The sequence below is a fragment of the Lates calcarifer genome, linkage group LG23 (assembly GCF_001640805.2).
Source record: "Lates calcarifer isolate ASB-BC8 linkage group LG23, TLL_Latcal_v3, whole genome shotgun sequence".
NCBI classification, from domain to species: Eukaryota; Metazoa; Chordata; class Actinopteri; family Centropomidae; genus Lates; species Lates calcarifer.
In genome coordinates, this window is record NC_066855.1 from 17021858 (window position 1) to 17045288 (window position 23431).

At 42.8% G+C, this 23431-nt stretch overlaps 2 protein-coding genes across 2 annotated transcripts in view; both read left to right on the forward strand.

Moving 5' to 3' along the window:
• The window catches only part of rnf213b (ring finger protein 213b), a 31980-nt gene extending 27136 nt beyond the window's left edge, over nucleotides 1–4844 (forward strand). The window contains 9 exon segments of the mRNA XM_018666613.2: nucleotides 127–259; nucleotides 384–467; nucleotides 1513–1696; nucleotides 1953–2154; nucleotides 2251–2328; nucleotides 2520–2717; nucleotides 3070–3159; nucleotides 3521–3699; nucleotides 4227–4844. Coding sequence (XP_018522129.1) covers nucleotides 127–259; nucleotides 384–467; nucleotides 1513–1696; nucleotides 1953–2154; nucleotides 2251–2328; nucleotides 2520–2717; nucleotides 3070–3159; nucleotides 3521–3699; nucleotides 4227–4365 — 1287 coding nt within the window. The 3' untranslated portion in view covers nucleotides 4366–4844.
• Nucleotides 4845–5027: 183 nt separating this feature from the next.
• Nucleotides 5028–23201, forward strand: cep131 (centrosomal protein 131). The gene is given in 32 exon segments (XM_051066179.1): nucleotides 5028–5246; nucleotides 6228–6424; nucleotides 6642–6736; nucleotides 7334–7336; nucleotides 8341–8449; nucleotides 8615–8742; nucleotides 9152–9256; nucleotides 9494–9673; nucleotides 9804–9921; nucleotides 10042–10158; nucleotides 10525–10717; nucleotides 10854–10948; nucleotides 11052–11162; nucleotides 11307–11499; nucleotides 11665–11759; nucleotides 11873–12052; nucleotides 12165–12356; nucleotides 12681–12818; nucleotides 12939–13064; nucleotides 13164–13280; nucleotides 13562–13591; nucleotides 14045–14147; nucleotides 15084–15285; nucleotides 15846–15953; nucleotides 16831–16948; nucleotides 17091–17165; nucleotides 18335–18477; nucleotides 18759–18810; nucleotides 18812–18937; nucleotides 19049–19245; nucleotides 20385–20445; nucleotides 20537–23201. Coding segments are annotated over 31 exon segments (3768 nt in total). The 5' UTR covers nucleotides 5028–5246; nucleotides 6228–6238; the 3' UTR covers nucleotides 20609–23201.
• The last annotated feature ends 230 nt before the right edge of the window (nucleotides 23202–23431 follow it).

Genomic DNA, 23431 nt, shown 5'->3' on the forward strand with positions numbered 1-23431 from the left:
AATGATTATATGTGTTATATGATTATACATTTATATTTCTAAACTGACTCTTTTAGAGAAATGTGTCATTGGAGCCAAACTTTAAGTGTTGCACTGATTTTTTGTGTATGTGTGTGTGTGTCCAAGATACACTGTGTGAGACAGTTACATCACCTACCTGAGCTGGCTGCTTTACAGTCCGATCTGTTGAGGGTGTTTCCTCTGACGTCAGACTCTGCACCTCAGACCATTGCACAGATGCTACAGCAGATACCAGCAGGTATGTCGATATTATACAACAACAGCAATGAAACAACAAAGAAACAAAGAGAAACCCACTGCTAACATCACACATATACAGACACATGCTTACATAACCTGAGTTTTCTCATCATCCTCATTAGGATACCAGAAGAAGGCGCTGCTTGAGAGAGTGGAGACATTCATCAAAGTGTGGAACTGCCTTAGAGCAGAGGTGGCAAACAATTGTAAGCATGTCTCTGTTAACATTTAACTCAAATGTATCAATGTGTAGTTGTAGAGGTCTATCAGTTCATTTGTTGTATCACTGCACAGATTCTAAACATCTCAACAATCAAATTTCTCTGATTTCTGTCATAATCAGTCTGACATGATTAGAGCCACAAACATCAAACTACTTCATCCTCTGCCCATATACTGTTACTACTACTGTACCTAGTGCTGCCTCTACTACCAGCTTAAGTAATAAGAATGCTACAGCTACTACTACGTTTACCACCATAAGATTAAAAGTAATACTAAATAAAGTAAAACTTTATTTATTCAGCACCTTTCTAAATGTATTTACAGCAAAAAAAATTCTAATGGATCAAAATTACCTACATTCTGGGTAAGCTGTACAATAAAACTATGATTTAAAAGGTGATTTTTTTAACAAAGGACACTGCCTTATTATTTATTCATGACAATTAATGTGTCTTTAAAACTGAGCATAGGTTGAATGTAACTTCATAAAAACAAGACCAGCCACTTTGACATGATTAAAATTTAAATTGGGATCAAATGTGACATTTTTACCTACTGTTGCTGTAGTCAACACAATTTTAAACAGTTTGAGGGGGCAGCGAGTGTAGTTATTTGTTTAATGTATTCTTTTAAACAGGATATTCAGTATTTAGTGGCAGTCTTCCAGTTTGACAACAATGTTTAACATAAACAGTCTGAACTCTTCAGTGTTTGCTGTCATAATATTTAGTGAAATAATGGAAACATCACATTTTTTCTCCTCTCCTAGAATCATTTAAAACTTAATTCTTTGTATTTCACGTCGCATTATTCCATGGTTATTTAATGGATATTGATGATTAATTGGTATTAATTTAGATCAAATTAGCAAAAATGAGATTGAATTAGGAAAAAAAATCTATTTAATTTGTGTTAAGCCAGAGATTCAAACCTCCATGAAGAGTAGTGAGTAGTTGTGTCCTTGAGGTCCGCTTCGCTCACCACATGTCTTCATTTACTTTCTCCCATGTCTGTGTGTATATATAGCAGCAGACTTGGGCGTGGATGTGAAGCTGTGTGAGATGGAGGTGACAACTGAGAGCTCCGGGGAGTTTCTGACACCGTCCCGACATGGACCGGGGTCGTGTCTACGAATTTTGGTGGACTTCCTGTCAAAGACTCACAACAGCCTGGTGAGAGAGGCCAGGAGAGTGAGCCGCCAAGAAGATAGGTCAGTACACCAGAGAAAATATTTTTCAGAAAAGTGTAACTGTTTATACCTGACTCTGATCTGATTTAAGGGGCCATCAGTATTTTGCATGTTTTGATCCATTTTGAAAACAGAATCTGATCATGAAAACTGTGTAACATGATCAAAAGCTCCAGAATAAGAGCTGACCTGAGAGTTGAGATTCTTTTGTCAAATGTTCAGGCTCATGAAAAGGTCATTTTTATGAAAAAAAAACATACCTGCTTTATTTCCCCAGTGAATACAGTGTTCAATTGGAAGTGATATCAGAAACCCAGCTGACACTGTGCAACCCAGAGAGAGAGCTGCTACCTTTGGTTTTAGCCCACTGTCAGTACACCTTGAAGAAAGGCGGGGAAACAGACATCAGCTACGACCTGCCAGGGATCCAAACCCAGCTGGCCCGCCGCTTCCTGGCTGGAAAACCACTTATTCAAACGGTTAAAAATTAAAACTAATCGTACAACTGCATGCAGTGTCAGGTAATACCAAACCTTGTGCTAACCAGCACTGTTGTCGTCTTTGATCAAAACCAGGACACCTCGAAGTATCTGAACAGATACCTGCAGGATTTCTCTGTGGTTCTGTCTGAGGTCAGGGGGAAGATTCGTCAGGTAAGACCTTCTCAGTTACCAAAGAAGACTTTTACGGTAAAGTCTTCATCTGGAACTGACTAATGCCAGCCAAAGAATGTTCACACTAGTTCTCCCTGTAGGATTTTCTGAGGCCACTTTGTACAAGATCAAATTCCTTCCCTCGCAGTCCTCTCGCTGGCGTGCTGACAGTTTCTCTGTCTGTGCTGCAGGAACCACTGAAGGGTTCGGTGAGCAGTGCCATGAGAACGGTGCTACGTTCATACACAGACGTCTGTGATGCTGTGTTTGTGGTGGAGATTGGCCTTCGCTTCCTCGGCAAGACAGGCGGTGAACCTCGGGATCAACTTTTGTCCTACCTCGCTAATTCTCTGCAGATGCACCCGCAGATCTCCAGCACTGTAGCCAAGGTAGAAACCCAGACTCCACAGCTATTTCCACCGCAGCACCACTATGTCAAGAACGTTATTGTGTTGATCTGATGTTTTTTTTTCTTGTACTTGAATATAAAATATGAATTAAGTGAAATTAAAGTGTTTATAACTGACTGATCTTCTTTGTTGCTGTATTACATAAAAGATTTAAGGGACCATAACAGTGGTTTGCATGTTATAATCCATTTACTCCAAATCTCTTTACATAATACATTTTCTGTTTCTGGTGTTTTGGAAATGTGTGTGTATTTTATCAGCCATTCCACACATCCTTATGATAGTATACTCTGTTAACACATTACACTTGTCTGTTTCATTTTCATTTTAGGGTCTCGGAGAGAGCAAACTGGAACACAGCATATTCACCTGGCAGCTCCTGACTTGTTGGAAATCTGAGCTTATGCTGAACAGAAAACAAGTAAGTATCAATAAAATCATAAAATTCAACTGGACCTAAACATCAGCCAGCCCCTTTACAGACTTAAAAATGCTAAATCCACAAAACAAACTCCACCCATGATATCCACAGAACTTGTTTTTAAGTCATTATTTGCACTTGTGACCTCTGTTGGCTGCCAGTGACTGACCCCAAACACCACAGAGAGTAAAATTTTCTAGGCTGTAATCTGTTGAAAGTCTGCTGTCTGACACGCAGGCAGCCAGAGTTTGACCCCAATAAAACCTGAGTTTAAGGAATTGTGTCTTTGCTGCAGTTTCTGCTATGGCTATTTTTTAGTGAATTAAACTTTGATGACACTTAACTCATGATCATCTTTTAGGACCCATTTCAGAAACTACCATCAGGGTTCCAGGAGAAGCTGTCTGAGGATGAGCGGAAAGCACTAAAGATTTTCCTGGCTGTCACAGATGTTGACACTTTCGCTTTGGAGCTGCATGAGATTCTGCTGCTGAAGACAAACAATGCCGTGCCTGACCAGGGTTACAAACCACACTGGGAGTAAGCATAAGCCATTTGTATTCACCCCCCTTTAGTGAAAACAGAACTAACCTACCATTTGTGAGTTTAGTTTTTGTAGAAGACAATGCACCAAATGGTAAAACAATCCCAAAACATTTGCATTATTGACATTACTTTCCTAGTTTACCCAAAGGGTGTTTTTGGAAATAAGAATTTTTTGTAAGCTAATGATTAAAAGAAGTGTGCCTATTGTCAGTTCAAAGATTACCACCCTAGTCTAAAGGAATCCATTGATTCTAGACAGCTTTAATCAGAGTAAAGCGTGGAGGTCTCACCCGGGGCTCTCCCCTGGGATTTGGAGCCTTTTGACTTCCAGGACCAGAGCATGACCCCTCCAGGCAGCCATCTGTCAGGGGAAAGGAGCTTAAGTTGTGTCACCTCAGCCACAGGTCATTTCTATTGAATCGGCAGCTGGGCAGGGAAGTGAATAAGAATGTTTGTGGTGAAAACAATGGTTTCAGTGCTAACAGTTCTTCATGTCTTCCCTCTCTCCCTGCTGTTTCCAGCATTAGGTACACCTTAGAGGCCCATTTGGAGGAGAAGGACCTTCCACCTCTGCTGGAGCTCGAGTCCTTCCCAGAGAAGATCACACTGGGACAAGGAGCTGACGTGTGGAGGGCAGCTGTGGAGTTTAAAAGAAGATAGATTATTTCTACAGAAATGACAATTTTTTCGTTGTAATTACTGGAATGTAAAGAGATACAAAATGACAGCAAAGAGATAAAACTGACCTCAAAGAGGCACAAACTATAAAGGAACAAAACAAGAGATGCAAACCATAGAGATACACAAAACTACCAAAAGGTATACATAACGTCCACAGAGACAGAATGACTACAAAGAATCAAACAGACACATGTAGACATTTTGTGTCTCTAACAGTTTGGGGGTCCCACAAGGAAGGGGTGAGAGCCTTTTCACCCGTCTGTGCCCAGGGGTCTATCCATCTATGATTTCATATGATATGATACATAGTGGTTAATTGTGCTGTCCTCTGATGTAAATATTGTTAATGTTTAAAATTGTAGAAGTCTTCAAATGAGATTGAAAGTGATATTTTTATGCATTTTATTATGTTAAGTCTACTAGGTGTCAGGGAACAATTAATAAATTCTATAAATGAACTGGGGCAAGTTTTTCTTGTATTCCTGTACAAGCGTTTCCCAACAGTGATAAGTTAGGAAAATGTCACTTTGCCATCACGCCTCCCTTTGCAAAGTCAACCAAACAGTTGTTTGAGTCACGCCCCTTGGAATCCGCACATTAGACAGACAGTTCCTTCCATCCTATCAGATACACAAAGAAAGGACTAGCATTCTCTCTCCACCAATCACAGCTAGTAAGAGGCGGAGATAATTTGTGTTGTTACCACAGAGATGATGTTCCGCGTTATTACGGTTCCCCGTATTTGTCCACCGAGTAAACGGAATACTTTCACTGGGCATCAGAGGATTGTGTCGGGAATTAAAACACCACCGTGAAAGCGTACTACAGCTCATCAGCAATGTTGCCATCCAGCTTTTGAAGTAAGAAGTAAACGCTAAATTGCTCGTTCAGCAGTCCACGTTTTTGCGGGGTTGATGGGAGAAACGTTAGAGACGTTAACAGTTAGCTAGAAATGCTGGCTTTCACATGACTTCATTTGAATAACAAGCGATTTTGTTTCTCTTGAAAGCGTACTCCTATTACGACTTAAACATAACCGTTAGCTAAATTTGCCTGCAGCTTCACCGGGACAGTGATTTAACAAATCAGTGTAAATGAGCCTTGACGTATTCTAATGTACGTTACGAAATGTCCCGATTTGCATCAGTTGAGAATCTTCTGTCCCAGTCAACGAGGTAACGTTACTAAGGTTAAGTCTACATTTACGGTTAGCATCGGTGTAATAACAGTGTTAGCTTGCTGTGAGGTCACTGTTACCAATGGCTAACTACCAGATGTTATTATGTTGTTAACTAACGTTAACGTAGCTGACGGCAACTGTTTCTTCAGAAACGATATTTATCATACCTGTCATGCTTGTTTATTGTGATGGGAAGATGACAAGGTTAGCTATCAAAGCTAAAATACACCTGCTACAGTGTAGCAGCGACAGTAAAATGTTGGCAGAAGCAGGTATTTGTTTTAGGAGAGCTTCTTTGAAAGCTGTTAACGTTTTGTTTGGTTTTCACCTTAGCAACGTCAGGGTACTGTTGCCTCGCAGCCTCAGCACAACTGCATTAACTGACTTGGTTCGTTCCTAATGTGATAAACATTTAGCTGTTACAGCAGAGTCAGCACCAAACAACTGTAGGTTAGTTACCAAGTTGTGCTGATGTCAGGCTATCTCAGCTGTAGTAAAAAATAGTGAGTGGTTTTGTTGTTGGTGACCCTGGAAGACAAAATAGTCTGGGGAAAGTGGTTGTTATTTCCTCTGTTGTGGTTGTGCTCGCTGAATCCCCAGGGAAACAGCGTGTGGGACCCATTGTGTCCTATATACAAGACTTTTTTTTATTCTTTTCTAGGTTTTCAAAGGATGCATACAACACGTAGCCCCTCATCCATCCCAACAGGTGTCTCAGGAGATGCCTTGGACCTCAGCTTGTCAGGCTCCCAGCTTTCAATGTCCAAAAGACCCAGCAGTGCATCTCCTGGGAAGTACTTCTCTCGGTCTGTGTCAGTTTCTGTGGCTACTGACACCAGAGGAAAACGCAACACGCTGGTGAGTAACTGTGCACTGCCACATGTGTGCTTTTGTACTGGCAACAGAATGGAACTACAGATTGTTTATGAGTTTTTAGGTAATCTATTCAAGATGCAGGAATGAGCAAATCAGCACTGTCTTCTAAATTGCTTGTTTCAGAATTCTCTGTGATACCAAGTTTGTAATGATTGCAAACAAATACTATAATTCTTTAACAAACCTTTTACATCCACAGAGTGATGCCAGCTTTGGTAGTTCCCGCTCCATCAAAAACCTGAGGCGGTCCAACAGCACCACTCAGGTTAATCAGCAGGCCAATATCAGTTTAAGGTATAAACACTCACACACATGCATATTCATCCTGCCTATGTAATAACACCGAAGTTAGAAATATTTCAATGAGAATCAGTTTCTCTTATTTTTCTGGCTCAGACCTGTTTTCCTTATTCCTTATCACTGACATTGACACACTAAACTGCATATAGTACAGTATGTGCTGATACATGTACTTTGCAAAGCCTCAGGGAAAACTTGCTCTGAAGTTTCAATTAGATCATTAAATGACCTTTACAGCAGCATACATGCTTCTGAAATATGACGGACATGTTTTTGGAAATGACATAAAAGAATGTGTGCCTTTTAGATAATGTGCATTAAACAGTCTTGAGGCAGTGCTTGTGTTACCAGCCCTCTTGCATGGAGGATCTTTAAACCAGGGTGCTGCTCTTCAGTGAGCAACAGCTGGCAGCCCCGAAGCTTTATTAGTTCAGACAATGGGAATTGTGGCGCGCCAGCTCTTGCATGATAAAGAGTAGAGGGAAAGCTGGGCGGCTGTTGCTAGGGTCGCAGGGTGCAGGGGCTTGCTTTGTCCCAGGTTAGAGGGGGAGGGCTGGGACCTTGGGGTCAGGTTACCCCCTCTACCAGGAGCCAGTGAAAGGAGAAGTGTGCACACTCTGGTTCTATTGTCCGGCAGCTGCCGCCATTCCCCCTCCCTTATCTGCCTCTGAGGATGCAGAGCAGAGGGGCTTTAAATTTAAAGACATTCTAAATACCCCCACTGCCCCCTCTAAGTCTCTGAGTCTTTCAGGGCTGTCATTGGGTCACTCACCACCCTCTCCCTCCTCACTGCTTCCTCCCCTTCATGCATCACTCTCTTGTAAAGCAAAACGTAGAGGAATGTGTTGCCTGAATAGTGTTGTCAGATTGCTTTTCAGTGGGCCAGCTGGCTTGACCCCCCCGAAGACACACACGCTCATTTATATACTTATCCAGACAGAAAGACCCTGCACTGCACAGGCAGGCTGCAGCACAGATACCAGCAGAGGCCAGGCCAGACAGGAGGTCAGTCTACATCTGTGCCTCATGATGGAGGTACTGGTATGTAAGACCATTTGAAGGATGAATGGCAGGCCAACAGGATCAACATATGCATGCACGCATTTACATGGAATCCATAACGGAGTTCCCCCTAACAGACGGTCAGCTGCTACACAGTGAATTCCAGTGCTTGGGGGGAGAAGAGGCGAGGATGAGACCCATTTCTGCAGCTGTCATTACAACACTTAATCACAAAAGCTGCCACTAAAAGCCATGACTCGAGGTCTGTGCTTTGTGTTGAGTTGGTTAATCGTGTGTTGTGCACTGCTAAGCTGTTGTCATGTGAAAATTGAACTCAGAATGTGGTCCCACCCCCCCACTTTTAAGGACAGATTTGAAATTATTTTCTTGGCATAGAGCTCCCACATCAGCCATTTAAATGGCTAGTTCACCCAGATTGAAAAAAAAAAAACATCCTCTAGTGGTATCTGTGCATGCAAATTTCTGAGATTTCACAGATTACCACCAGTGATCATTTGGTTTAATGGTAAAAAGTATAGTGCATAATTGTACTCCATGGTCCTAACCTAAGGTTGACTTGTGTGATCCCCAGTCAGGACCAGAGTGAAGGACTACCTGGCCCTGTTTGACAGCAGCTCAGATGGACGCAAGAAACTGGCCAGTCTCAGCAAGGCCTCACCAGACAGAACCACATGGAACATCCTGGTATTTGTCATCAGCCACATTTGATGATTTGTCATCTCTTTAGTCATATATTTATTCTGTCTTTTATATCAACTGTATATAATAGATAAGAAGCAGAATTAAAGACCATGTTATTATAATATTTCATTCATCAGATCAGCCAACTGTGTGTTTGTTGTCTTTAAGGACGATCAGCCCAGAGCTTTCCCTCTGCACTCGAGCTCCCGTAGCACTGGCAGCATGGACTCTCCCACCGGCCTGAAGAAAAGAGAGCCTGGTATCGCTTTGGCTGCCACCTTCACTGCCAACAACAGGTGGGCAGCGTCTCTTACAGTAGTCCAGGTAGAGCGGGGTTACACCTAACACCAGCCCAGTAACTACCTGCACTGCAGCATTCTGGCTGTCTACCCGCTTCTCGTGTTTCATACATGTTGATCACAGCAGCTGATACTGCCTTCAGGAATTCCACCCACACACACTGACTTTTCTTCCATGTCAATTCTCAAAAAACAAAAAAAAAACCTGTATTCGTAATGTGGTAAGAATTTGTGTCAAAGCATGTACAGTATCAGTTACTTTGAATGCCTCAAGGGAGGTGAAGTAAAAAAAGATGGCAGTGGAGCTCTCAGTACTTTACACAGATACCGGCACATGAGTTTTGCCTAGTTTGTAGGCCAGAACTGCCTCCTGGAGAATGTCATTGTGCCTTTTTGTTTTTCCCAGGAGCAACAAGGGAGCTGTGGGGAACTCTGTCACCACCATCTTACACAACAACTACTCAGAGAAACCGCTCACACCTAAGAGCTCCAACCAGAAGCCGTCCTTTAAGTATGTGGTGAAGCTAACATGACTGTCTGCCTGACATGATTTTGGAGAATTTTTTAATAACTGATTTGAGATAAAGTTTTATGCTGATATTGGCCATAATGAAAAAATGCTTGATTAGCCAGTTTGTGTTGGCTGTAATGGTTATCGCGGTGTGCTCAAAATTATATTTACTATTTACAGTACTGCTACACAGGTAATCACCCCCATCTGATTTAGCATCTTCATATTTTCCTTTAGTAACATTTTAAAAGCCACAGCAAATGATGAGGTGTTACTGGAGAATGGTTCCCTCACTAAGTCCCAAAAGAATTTTTCTTCAACGTCCTCCACTTCCAACAACAAATCTCCAGTGTCAGCCCAGCGTGGCAGCCCTGTACTGTCTCGAAGGAGGGAGGTCACTGAGGAGGAGGCTGAAAGGTAAGGCACAACACAAACTGTTTCAGAAGGCTGCTTACAAAGTGGTTCTTCTTGTTGACTGATTTATTGATGTTAATGTTCTTCTTCTGATTCTTCTGTGACTCATAGAAGTTCTGTTATGTGTTTGAAGGTTTATTCAGCAGGTGAACCAGGCAGCAGTCACTATCCAGCGATGGTACAGACGCCATGCCAAGAGACAACACACAAACCAGGCAGCGCTAAAACGCATCCTTGCCAGTAAAAGAAAGGTATCCATCTGTCCCCAAGCTGCTTTATTCCTTACCTTTTATTCTCCACAGTCTAAACTGGGCTTATGTCTTTCTTTCTGTTAGAACTGTATTAATACTATCTCTGTCTTCCCTTTGTAGGAGTGGGAGGAAAGAACAGAAGAGGACAGTCGCCAGGAGCAGCAGCAAAAAAAGGACGAAGACAGGAAACGGATTCGTGAAGAGAAAGCCCGTCTGGCCCGCCTTGCTGCCATCCAGGTGACCACCTCTGATTTGCTTGAGTGGTGTTAGTATTTCACTTCCATAAAGTTAGGAGACTTGCAGAAACAATAGAATATTAAAAAAGAATTGTTGAAATGTATGCAACAGAGACTCCAAAACAATAGACCCTACACTTCCAGACAACTTACTGTAACACAGTAACCTACATTTGGAACAATATCTACTTAATTAGATCATACACTTGCACTATCATGTGTACTTGTTGACCCTAAACCCCTTGATTAAGTAGCAGAAATTCTATCTTGATTTTAATACTTGTATCAAGCCCCCTTGTGGATGTTTTCCCTGGATTATGATGGTCTCCAACATTGCCCTGTGTCTCCCTCTGGTGGTGTGGTTCAGGAGCTGCAGCAGAAAAGAGCTCAGCGGGCTGCAGAGGTGCAGCACGTGGCTGAGGTGGAGGTGGAAAACCTGAGGCAGACTGCTGTGGTTGGACGTAAGAAGCCACCCAGAATTTCCCCGACCAACAAAAGCCCAGCCTCACCAAGCAACAACAACCCACTGTCGCCCACAGTTGTCAAAGCCAAGAACACAGGTCTGTATGTCTTTGTGGTGGTTCCTTTTAACTTCTGATACTGTACCATCATTTGTTTGTAACATTGTTAAATCGTCTGCATCCATCCAAAGCTGCTAAATAAACTAAGTGAACTGATGGTTATGTGCCTCCACAGACTCCAATTTGAACATTGCGGCCGACTTAGGTGAGCTGAGCTTCAGAGCCATTTCCCCAGCTCTGTCCAATGCTAGAGGCTCTCAGTGTTCCCAGGTAAATAACTCTTTATCCCCACAGTTTAGCTCTGCTTTCTCCTTTTACTATCCTTACCTTTCTCTGGACATTTTTAAAGCCCTTGATTTCTTTTCTCTTCTAGGAGCAAGAGGACAGAGCAGAGGAGGATATTTGCCTGGAGCAGCATCAGGAGAGCGACAGGAAATTGATCCGTAAGGAGAAAGCTCGTCTAGCCCGTCTCACTGCCACCCAGGTGAACATATCTGATGTACGTGCTTTGTGTGAAACCTTAAGTCACAGACAAAGCATAGCTTCTAAAGTAAATCCAATCACACGACACTGAGTTTGGTTCACACATATTGGTTGTCTAATGTCTCCCTCTGGTGGTGTGGTACAGGAGCTGCAGCAGAAAAGAACCCAGCGAGTTGCAGAAGTGCAGCATGCTGCTGAGGTGGAGGTGGAAAGCCTGAGGCAGGCTGGTGTGGTCGGACGCAAGAAGCCACCCAAGATTTCCCCAATCAACAGAAGTCCAGCCTCACCGAGCAACAACAGCCCGATGTCACCAACAGACATCAAAACCAAGAACACAGGTCTGTTTGTCTCTGTAGCATTATGTGATGGTGCTCAGTCATAGTTTGCAGGTTGAGCTGTACCAAACACCAAAAACATCTTCATGTACAGTCAAGGTTGCTTAAAATGGCAGTTTTGCAGTGAGAGAATGCTGTAATAACTGTGTTGGTCAAATGTTTCCACAGACACCAATTTGAATGTTATGACTGACATAGGGGAACTCACTTTCAGAGCCATTTCCCCAGCTTTGTCCAATCGCAGAGGTTCTCAGTGTTCTCAGGTAAATAACTGAAAACTTCCAACTGTACTGACATGATCACAGTTACTGACCAGTAACAGTGGTTCTTCCTGTTTTATCCTGTTATAAACATGTTTGTTATGTCCTTACTCTAGGAGACTCTGCAGAGGTCAGTGAGTGTGGAGGACCAGCGGCAGGGAGTTTTATCCAGCAGGGCTCAGTCTAAAACCACCCTCAATGAGCTGCTGGACACACTGAAGCTGTTAGAGGAGGAGCCAGAGAGGCTGACAGAGCCAAAGTGCTACCACAAAGAGAAATATGCCTGGATAGATGAGGTCAGCATTAATTTCCTTGAGTCTTAAGTTTGTTTTTTTTCCTAATGAATCAGGAACCATAATCTGTTAATACTGTGTCTGTAACCTGCTTTCCCACCATGTTTCATTCAAGGACGTAGACGCCAACTCTTTGACCACTGACAACCTGGAGCGTCATGGGCAGCTGAGCCACCACCCTGCACTGCCAGATGGGGGTGCTTTGCTTTCTGAGGCCAAGCTGCAGAGCATCATGAGCTTCCTGGATGAGATGGAGAAGTCCGAACAGGAGAGACCACGCTCGGTTACCTCAGGATCACACAGAGAGGTCAGGGTCTGCAGTTTGATTTTGTAATCTTGGCTGGAGCAAGATAGTCAAAGGTTTCCAATACTGACACAAACTGATCCAGATAGTCAATTATCGATTTTTGTTGTATTTCCTGTACAATAAAAATAAAGGCTATAAATAGAGACCATTTAGCCCCCAAAAAAAGTCAATATGAACATTTTAACTATGGGTAGATCTTTTGTGAGTTAGACAACCCAAATTTGGCAGTTGTCAGGTTATGTTAATTCTGATGTTTTTGGATTTCATGATTATTAACAAAACGTTAAAAAGTGACATGTGCTGATTGGATCTTTATGTTCCCAGGCTGTGTTATCTGAGGAGGAGCTGGCTGGTGTCGAGCAGGCATCAGCCACCGCTGCCGAAGTCACCGGCTCCATGATGAGAATCAAGCTGGAGCTGGAGGAGAAGAAGCGCACTGTGAACATGCTGCAGGCAGCACTGGTGGGTGGATACACACACAGCACAGTAACTTTAATGTAGCAATGTATTTTTGTCCCTGTTGTGTATATGATGATACTCAGAGCTCAAGTTTGTTTATCTTCTTTGTCCTCTGTCCATTAGGCCCAGCAGAGGGAGCTGACGATGAGGCATGTGAAGGAGACTGAGAAGGAGCTAAACAGAAACTTCCAGCTCCAGAAGGAACAATATGAAGCCACCATCCAGAGACACCTTACTTTCATTGATCAGGTAGGTATACATACACAGTCTAACCCCAGCTGAACCCTGCCCTCTCTATCTGTTCTGTCTTTCTCTCCCTGTGGTTTAAAACATGCTCTCTTTCTGCAGCTCATTAATGATAAAAAGGCTCTGAGTGAGCGCTGTGAAGGAGTGGTGGGAGAGCTGAAGCAAGTGGACCAGAAATACACCAAGAAGATTGCACAAATGCAGGAACAGCATGAAATGGTGAGAATGGCAAAGATTTTCACACCAGTGGAAAAACCTGACTCGTGGTATTGATTTAATGTTTCTGTGAAGATTTAAGAATCTACATCCACTCTCGTTATTTTTCACTGCAAATAACTCCTGCTTCTCTGCCTCTGCTTTGCCTCTTGTGTGGCTGTATCTTGCTTACTCACAGTGCTGCTTTTGTTTAACTGTCTTCTCTGTGTTTTTCTCTCCTCTTTTTCTTTACTTCCCTTCTCCGTCCTTGTCTGTCTGTGTATCTGTTTTTTTCCTGGCTTTAGGTGTGGCAAATTCTGGGTCCCTTGTGCGAGGTAACTTTGTTTTTTCCTCTAACCTGATCATCCTTGGCACAATCATCTCTCTCATTTCACCATTCCTTTTTCATTTCATTTGTTTGTCCCACACAACTTCCCATGGACAGTGCGTCTGCATGTGAGTCCCCTCAACAGTTTCTCATATTTAGATTTAGATGTAAAACTGCTCTATGTTATTAAGTTGATCGTCTTGCCCAGAATTTGTTTCCACTCTTGTCTTCCTCTTAATACCTTTGTGGTGTTTTCTGTTTACTATTTGGTTTTTCCCCTTGAATTTGTTGCGTTTGAACAAAAAAACTGAACCTGGGATATACAAAGTGCCTTCCTTGTTTTAAACAAGATAAATGTGCTACTGGTGTATTGATGGTCCTCATCACTTCAGTGCCGCTTCACTGTGACCCCACACCACCACTATAATTTACCACTTTCCCTCCCCCACTCCCTCCCCAGGAGATCAAGAAGTTAAAAGACCTAATGAGCGCCACAGAGAAGATCCGCCGGGAGAAATGGATTGACGAGAAAACCAAGAAGATCAAAGAGATCACAGTCAAAGGTAGCGTCGACAGTGCCTTGGCATGAAGTGGAAATCTGTGATCGAAACATTTTTACCAAAGCTTCAGGGCATAAACACACAACACCATCCAGCTTAATTAAGTGTAACTCTTCCTATCTGCTCTTATCAAATACGCATTAACCTACACCAGTATAACCTTGTCCACTGGTGGCTTTGCCTCATTGTAGTTTTACCTGTGCCTATCTTAAGATTACACATTGGAGACAAAATGCTTACAGACTCCTGCAGGCAAACTTATCAAACATTTAGAAAATCTAACATTGAAAGACATCAGAGTTTTCTCATGAAATTTATAGCAAGTCTTCGGGGTGTTTCAGCTGACGTGGCTTCAGCTTCCTTTCAGTGCTCCTGTTGGCTCTGCAGGGCATCTGACCTTTCAGCAGTTGGCAACTTAACATGCCAACCACCTCAGAGATGCAAGCTGCACTGTATCTATTATATGTATGAAAGCACTGTTAAACACAGAATTAGAAAAAGGATGAACACAGGATTAGAAAATAAATTCAGCAATTGAGATTCAACAAAAATTCTGTATCTGGCTTTTGGTTTGCACATTTCTGGCTTGCTAAAGGCAACATGAACAAAGAAGTACAGTTCACTTTCCAGAAACTCACCATGTAGTTCCACTTTTTTGTGCCTGTGATGAGCTGATTCCATGAAAAGTCACAGAAAGTTGTCAGGAAGTGCTGACGAGGTGTTTGTTCAGTCATAGCTCTTGAGAGCCAGAATTGTTTGTATGTCTTTACTTAGTCATTACTAAGGTACATTTTCTCATGTTCAAGTAAAACTGCCTAGCAGTAGTTTAACTCATGAAAATCCAGAATTATCATTTGTTTTATTGAGCGAGCTGTAAATATTTTTCAGGCCCTGATCAGCCATAGATCGTGAACTGTTTTCTGACTCCCCCCCCTCCAGGTCTGGAACCAGAGATCCAGAAGCTGATCTCTAAACACAAACAGGAGCTGAAGAAACTGCGGACGCTCCATGAGGCGGAGCTGCTGCAGGCCGACGACCGGGCGGCCCAACGCTATGTCCGCCAGTGTGAGGAGCTCCGGCAGCAGTTGGAGAAGGAGAAGGAGGAGCAGTGTCAGAGAGAGAGGGAACTAGCCAAACAGAGGTGGGCATGTCACATCATCATTACTCACACTAGCCTCTTCTGCCTTTACTCGCTTTACACTCTTTGTTAACTGTATCTGTCATTTTCAATATGCAAACACTGCATACAAGAAATGCACCTTCAAATAGAGTAGATGGCAGCTTACAAACACAGGAACAGCTTCAGCAAGTTCAAAGTAAAATATCTTAAAAATCAAGCAGCCTTTGTTGAGCTCAGTGCATCAAAACCTGAGAGAGATGCCCTTCAGTTCATTCAACATTCCTCTTCATGACTATTTTTGGAAGCACTGAAATTATACTGCTTGCACTTGAAGGCAAGAGAGGCAGAGAGAGACGAACAGAGAAAGAAAGCAGCTTTTAATTTTATTTGCATCCATGTTAGATGAGGGGACACACTGCTAGAGTTAATGAGTCTAGCAGATGAAAGGCTGTTAGCAGACGTTCGTTAATTAGTCACTTGTTTGTGTTCTCTGCCGGTGTGTAATAATTATTGTTTATGTTAGCAGCCTGTGTACAGTACCATTCAGATGTGTGTGTCGTTTTTGCTTGTGTGTCTGTCAGATATGAGAAGCAACTTCAGGAGGAGGAGCTGTCCCTGCAGCAGCAGAGGAGGCGTCTCTACAAGGAGGTGGCTGATGAGAAAGAGAGGCTGGCCCAGCTGGCTGCAAGGTAAGTTCAGAGGTCATCTGTCTGTCTCTTTCTGCAGTGAGAGTCTGAAAACATAAACCAGAGTCATCTATCTTAACAAGAGATATCCCCAGAAAATACTTGTGCAAAATGTTCCACTACTTTGTCTTCACTATAGAACAAGAAGCTGAATCAATGGAAAATCAAGGAACAATCCTCTATGTGTTCATTCCTTTGTTATGGTTAAGTTCCAGTCTAATTCAGTAATGCTGGCACACTGTTGAGAAGCAACCTTGAAGATTCATTGTACTGAAACAGCCTCCAAGTTAGAATTTTATGCGACACACTAGAGGAACTGTTCTTATAAATCCCACCAACCTGTGGCTTGTGTGTGCGCTTGAAAATCTTTCTCCCCTTCAATCCTGCAGGGAATGTAGCCCTTATAGATTCAGCTTCTAAACAAGTGACCTTTAGAAGATAGAAGAAATAAGCTCTGTTAAATGCCATTAAAGGGAACAAAAACAGTTTGAGCCAGTGTGAACCAAGGGGAAAAAATAATGAAATACTATGATGTTGTTACGTATGCTTTTGGATGCATACTGATTACTGGAAAATTAGGACATGTCACATACTTGGTAAAACCCCAATAAATGCAGCCTTTCATATTTTTTTCCTATGAAATGTCATCCCACATTAGTGATGCTGACTGCCTGTTCCTGTCTGCGAAATTTAGCAAACAGCAAATACAGAAGACTAAATATATCCCCTACTGCAACACTATTGTTGGGTCTTATAGGATTCCTTTTTCAAGTGCAGCTTTAGTGATGTCCAAAAAGTCCTGAGGAAATCGGCCGTGTTTTTACAGATGACATATGTAGCAATTGTTCTCCTTTTTTCCTTCTTTGTGTTCATCTTGCAGGCAGCGAGCTGAGCTGGAGGATTTACGGCGGCAACTGGAGGAGAACAGCTCTATGGCTGGGCGAGCCCTCAGAGAAGAGCTGGACAAAACCAGAGAGGAGCAGGAGAGGAGACACCAGGTGATGAGCGTGGGCTGTGCAGAATAACACCAGTATCTTAAGAGTTAAACAGAATCTTCCAACCTGCTGGTTCAGTATTCTGTTCAGTATCTACACCTTTATCATCTGAAGTGAGCTAACTGAGTGCTGTTTGTGTAACTAGGTGGAGATGAAGGCATTGCAAGAACGTTTGGACATAGAAAAGCAAACCTGGGAAGAAAACTACAAGAAAAAAGAGGTTTGTTAATGTGGAGGCATGAAACTATGCAGCCAGCGTTTTTGTGCTAAATCTGCTCTGAATGGTCCTTTGTTTTATTCATAGTGAAGTGTGACAAACCACTAAATAAATAAGTGCTCATAGGGTCCTGTAGGCATCAGGGGAGGTGGCCTGTTCATTCTTGTTTCAGATGAAATGTAAGATTTCTAGTGTTTGTAGTGCAGCTATTATAAAAGCTGTTATAAATACAAAGGGTGGAACATAACTATCAGTGTAAAAAGAACAGGAACTGAGCTTTTCAGCCTAAAATGGTGTTTTTCTATTGTCGTGACTGGGAATGGGCATTTGAAGAAATTTCCTAGATCGATCATCATGAAAGTTAATGATCAGTTATCATCTATGGCAGAAAGTAGGCTACTAAAGAAAGTGTGTTTTTCCTCAATGAAACGCTCCAGGAAATTATAGTCCAGCAACAATCCTCTTAAACAAAGCCTTGAACAAACAGAAAGCAAAACAAAAAAGATTTGCAGCGTTCATAAAGGCAGCAGAGCCTGCAGCTCCAAGTCAAACCTAACAAATTAACAAAACAAAGCTACAGTGCTCGATATAAATGCAATAGAGAGTCTTTTAGACACAATACAAAAAAGTTGTCACTGGCATTACAATGTTTACAGTGAGCTTTGTTTTTCTTTTTTAGCTCAAAATGGTCCCACACCAAACTTCACCTTGCTCTCCTCATGTTTACCATAGATTAGACAGTTTGAAGGCAGCTCAGTTCTCACTGTTATATTTTAATTGCGCCTCCTGCTGGTTGCTGCCACATAGTGAAAATCATTACATTGCCTTAAGACACACTGCACAACCTCATCGATGGGAGCATATTGATTTAATTCCACATGACGGACAAAATTAATATTTGATCATCAATTTATTATGCCCATCCCTAGTACTGACTTCAGCAGGTAGCACATTTCCAGCTCTCTGGAGTGCAACAGAGTAAGAGTCCCTCAACTCTGTGAGGACTTAGGTCACATGACGCAGGAATGTTAAGAAAACAGGAACACTGTCTGTCAGTGATAAATGGTAAATCAGTAAAAAATTATATGCATGTGTTTGTGAGTGTGTGTGTGTGTATGTATGAGGTCGGAGAACAGCCAGAAGAGACAGCACATTTATTTGTGTTTCCACAGGAAGCATGGCTGCTGAGCCGCGAGCGCGAGCTCAAGGACGAGCTGCGACGAGAGCGTGATAAAGAGATTGAGCTCGCCATCTGGACGCTGGAGGAGGAGACCAGCAAGGACAAAGAGGAGTGTGAGAGGGCAGCTGACAACAGGTGTGTGTACACAGTGTACAGTGTAATGAAAAGAATGTGGTGCACACTTTCCACATACAACATAGATTTATGCAGATGCAAGTCTTTGTTGGGCTATCAGTAAAAATAACTAATCTTTTCTTTTTGGTATGCATCCTCAGTCCAGCACCTGAAAGATTTTGGATGTGCACATGCTTCTTATTCTCTTGAAAATCCTAGTTGAACTATTTCCTCTGCATGAACAATAGCTTTATCAAATGTTATGAAAGTCTGCATCAACCTGTAATTCACACTTTTCTCAGGGTAAAGCGTGTGAGGGAAAAATACGAGGCTGAGCTGAAGGAGCTGGAGCAGCTCCGAGAGGGCTGCTGTGGAGAAACAACAAGAGCTGAGGAAGCAGCAGATGGAGACGGAGGGAGAGCTGATTAGACTTCAGGGTGTGCTCAGACAGAAGGAACAGGAGATTGAGGATGTCACACAGGTTAGGAGCAAAACTGGCATTTAGAAATTAAATCATTGAAAAGAGGACACATTAAAATACAAAATATCCTCATGTAGATTCTATTTTAATTTGTCTGATTTATCTTCTCAGACCAGGGACAAGCTGGCGGATGAGCGCCGCAGCCTGGCGGAGGTGATAAGGCAGGAGTTTGCCGACCGACTGGTGATGATAGAGGAGGAAAACCGCAGGATGAAAGTGGAGGTGTCAGAAGTCAGGGCGAGGCTACGGCTGGAGGTGGAGAGGGTCACGAGGGAGAAGGAGGAGGAGCTGGCTGAAGTCCATCAACGGTAAGGTAGAAGTGAACAACACTGTGGTTTTATTCTGGTTCTTGTTCCCTCTATCCCTACAGAGTTTTCAACCCCTAAAAGTGAAACCACAGTGCTTCATTAGAGACTGTTACACAGTTTAAGACACCAGTAAAAATGAGGCATTTTTACAGCTGATATTGTAGGTGTAATGATGTTACTTTAGTTGAAACTGGAGATATGACACTTTATCCCAGTGCTACTAGTTCAAGTAAAATGGTGAATTGTGCAGCCTTGCCTAATTCTTCTGTGTAAGATACAATATGATGAACTGAGGTGATCAGTTGACGTGTCTGGAAGTTCCATAGATGAAACTTTAGAAAACTATCAGTAAATCACTTTCACTAGACAAAGCCCTCTGTGTGTTGAAGAAAAGACTGTCCCAGGATTTGGGTCAGTGGCGGTCTCCACACATTTTCATAAGTAATATTGGCCAACTGGCTCCTTACAATCTGCTCTGTTCAAGGTGTAAACAGGAATGCTGGCACACAGTTTAACGCTGCAGTTCAAAATGAATAACAGGTGGAAACTTAAGCACTCTCCTGCGAATTTGCCAGTTTCTTAAAGAAGGGAAATATGAGTTGAATGGAGGTTTGGAGTTATCCTGAAGATGACCTGATTAATATAAACATGGAAATTCCTGAGCAACGGGGGTTTATTTTGGCAGGTTTCACGGCACCAACTCTGCTTGGCCAAAAGTTGACGTACACCTGAACACTTGACTGCAGCGATTGCAGGGATTTGCTCAGGTTCAGATACTGGAGCATTACTGAAGTCTTAACACTGATGTTGGGTGATGAGGTCTGGCTCACAGTCTGTTCCAGTTCTTAAGAATTGGGGGGTGGGGGGGGTGCATGTTGTAAAACTAAAGCATGGGGCTGGCATGTTACCCAGTGCAAAACTGACTCACACACTTCCTCAGAACTGCCTGAGACAATGGGAGATATATCAGACTTAACATTGGTTAAGAAAATGGTTGTTGGGTTGAAGTGAAAAGTCACAATTTTCATCTGGCTTTTTTTAGTTTTCATACATCAACTCATCAACAAATTGGAGAGTGGAAGCTATGAAACTGTAACATCAGTACAACATTAACATCCTTTTATTCTGTGGTTTGCCAGTGTGAAGTCGGCCATCTTGAAGAAGGAAGAAACTGTCAATAATCTTCGGAAGCAGCACGAGGTGAGAGACTGTCTGTAACATGATAAATAAGAAAACACAGCTGTGGAGAAATGATTGACAGCATGTATAAAATCACCTTCCCCTCTGATAGGCTGCTCTGAAGAGGGCGGATCACCTGGAGGCCCTGTGGGAACAGCAGAGGAAGCAGCTGCTGGAGAAGTGACTGACAGGAAGGATAGCTTTTATCCATCTGGACCTCTCCCCTCTGCTCTGAGCTCTAACCATTGTGTCGCTCAAGCCCCCACCTGATTTTTTTTTTTTTTTTTTTTTTTTCCCCCCCTCCTTTTGGATGTTGTTCCTGCCAGCAAGACTGAACCTGTGGAACTTCAGAAGGTTGAACAAGTGAATGAACCTTGTCCTACCTCATTTGAAAAACACAAAATGGGGAAATGCACTGGGCCTCACTGTACAGCCCCCCTCACTCCCAACCCCACCCTGCAACCCCCCCCCACCCCAGACATGAAGGAACGTATTGTGTTGGAATTTCCCTAATTTAAATTCCATCAGACCAGGTGGAACCAAATAAAAACACTACGGATGGACTTCCCATTCTTCTTCTTCCCTCTTCGGAGGAGGATTGCTGCAGTTTTTTTCTGACAACCCCCCCCCCCCAGCTCCCTCTTGCTACATTCTGTGGGAGCAGGAATGCCTCCATGTTCCCCACAGAGCTGCCACAGAGAACAGTTCCAGATGTTTCTGATAGTTGTAAAGCAGGAGAAGGTGGGGGTCGCTCTTCCCAAGAGGGAGGCTTACAACCAAGGATCCATATAGTGTCAGCATCACAGTATCGCTGCGAGCTTCTGCCTGAAACAAGTCAAGCTCGCAGTGCCCTCTTTTATGTGTCGAGTCATGTGTTTTGTCCCAGTGCCCCCTGAAGGCGAGTGCTAATTACAGGATCTGTAACCGCCCTGTGACCAGCTCTGAAGAGTTTGTTTTATGTGTCTTGAACCAAAATGTAGATCTAACAAAGAGGTTAGAAGTAATGTACTAACACTGGCTACAGACTAAAAGTAGAGTGCATGTAGAATGTTGCTAGAAAGAAATAGGATGTGTAGGCAACTTAAACAAGTGAAGAAAAATGTGTCCGTTTGAGGTTAAAGGCAGATGATTGCCAAGCGGTTTTGAAAGTTTCTGAACGTAAGAAAGAAAGAAGACGAGAGAGGTAGAAGTAGGAGGTGGAGGGGAGAAGGAATGCGCATAGAAAATGTTTATAGGATTAGGAAAGCAGAGCTGGGACAGAGCAGGGTGGTAGGAGGGTTTGAGAGGGCACAAGGCATGTGACCAGAGGTATGTTAAAAACCATATAGGGTTTGCCCAGCCTGATTCAGAGGCTTGCACTGTGACAAAACGCATCCAGCTCGACAGGGAACGGAGTCGTCACACACATGTAAACCATCTGTGTTTGGATACTGTGTTTTGTAATCATCAGGAGCCATCACCTCTCAGCACTTGCAGCTCTGTTGTTTTTTTTCTTAATTTTTTCTTTCCAATTTCTTCACCTTTACAATGAATGGAGATGTGTCTCAGAGACACAAGAAGTCTTTGTGGATAAGATTTCACTTAGAACGGTCCATAGCTTGAGTTTGAGAGGGGTGGGGGTGTAACAGGAGAGAAACTCTAAACCTGGAAGTAAAGCCTGTTATTTAGGTGCAACATGATGTGAAAGACCACATTCTGATGTGTCTCTGAAATCCCTGAAATTAGACCTCATATCAGAATATATTTATTCTGCCTTCTTTCTTTATTTATTTTCCAATTTAGCACTCTCACGTGACCTTTGTAGTGTTATTGGTCCACAGAAAGGTCAAGGATTTGAAGTAGTTCAAGTGTTTTTCATTTCTTTTTCTAGGTCACTAAACAGTTACTTGGCAGAGCTGTAACTGTCATGTTGAAACGTTATAACTATGCCATTTTTAAATGGTTTAAATACAGTATGTTAGGTTTTTCTGACATGAAAGTTGTCCGAGCCACAGTGTAAAGGGTTCATATGAAGTGTAATGTAGTGGTAGGATAGGATTTAATGTAATGCAGCATCATGGGTCGACATCAGCCACCTCATTAGAAATCACCAAATATTAAAAGAAAGAATAAAATCCAGATTGGAGTTTGTTAGCGGGACAGAAGTGGTTGACATGTGTCACACGTTTCTTTGGTTTTCACGGCCACCAACTGAGATCCACTATGAGTCATGAGGACTTTGGCTTGGAGGCCTGAAGGCCCCTGAAGCACCTCAGTTTGCTCGCAGCCTTTCGCTGCTCTGCTGGTGTTGGCACAGCAGACGGGGCTGCTGGCCTCGGAAACCGAGAGGGTGGCCATGTGAGTTGGCATTCCTAGTGCATGCCCGTCCTACAAGTGCCAATAAGCCTTGCCTTTGTGTGTGTGTGTGTGTGTGTTTGTGTGCCACCATTCCTCCCATTTTGACCTGAGATGACCCTCACACTGTCAGATACACACTCACACATGCACAAGGTTCCCTCGTTGTTTAGTTGTTTTTTTTTTTCTTTTAATTTGTAACTTTGTATACAAGCCATTCCAGCTGTCAGCAGTTATTGTTTTGTTTTGTTTCCATTTCTACATGTGTAACCCACTGTGCCCGAACATGTAGCTCCTGAACGCACCATTTTCTCATCTTTTTTTTGTTTTTGTTTTTTTTGCTTAGTTTTTATCATTATTCATGGTGATGGTTCAAAAACTGTGAAGAAGACGGTGACTGATCTATCAGCAAAAAGAGAATAAAAAGCAAAGATTGTTTGGAAGACACACTGTGTTCCTCGTTTCTGTTCGCTGTGGGAAAACAGACAATTGTTGTCTTGTTTCTGTTCCCCACCCTCCCATCATCCCTTGCTCTCTCACACCATAACTCATGGGTTGGAGGCAAAGAAGTGTCTTCCATCACATATAGTCAATACCCTGTGGAGTCCAAATTATGAACCAAAATAGCGGTTGGTTCGGAGCCTGAGATGATTTATTGACAGTATTTCCAAAG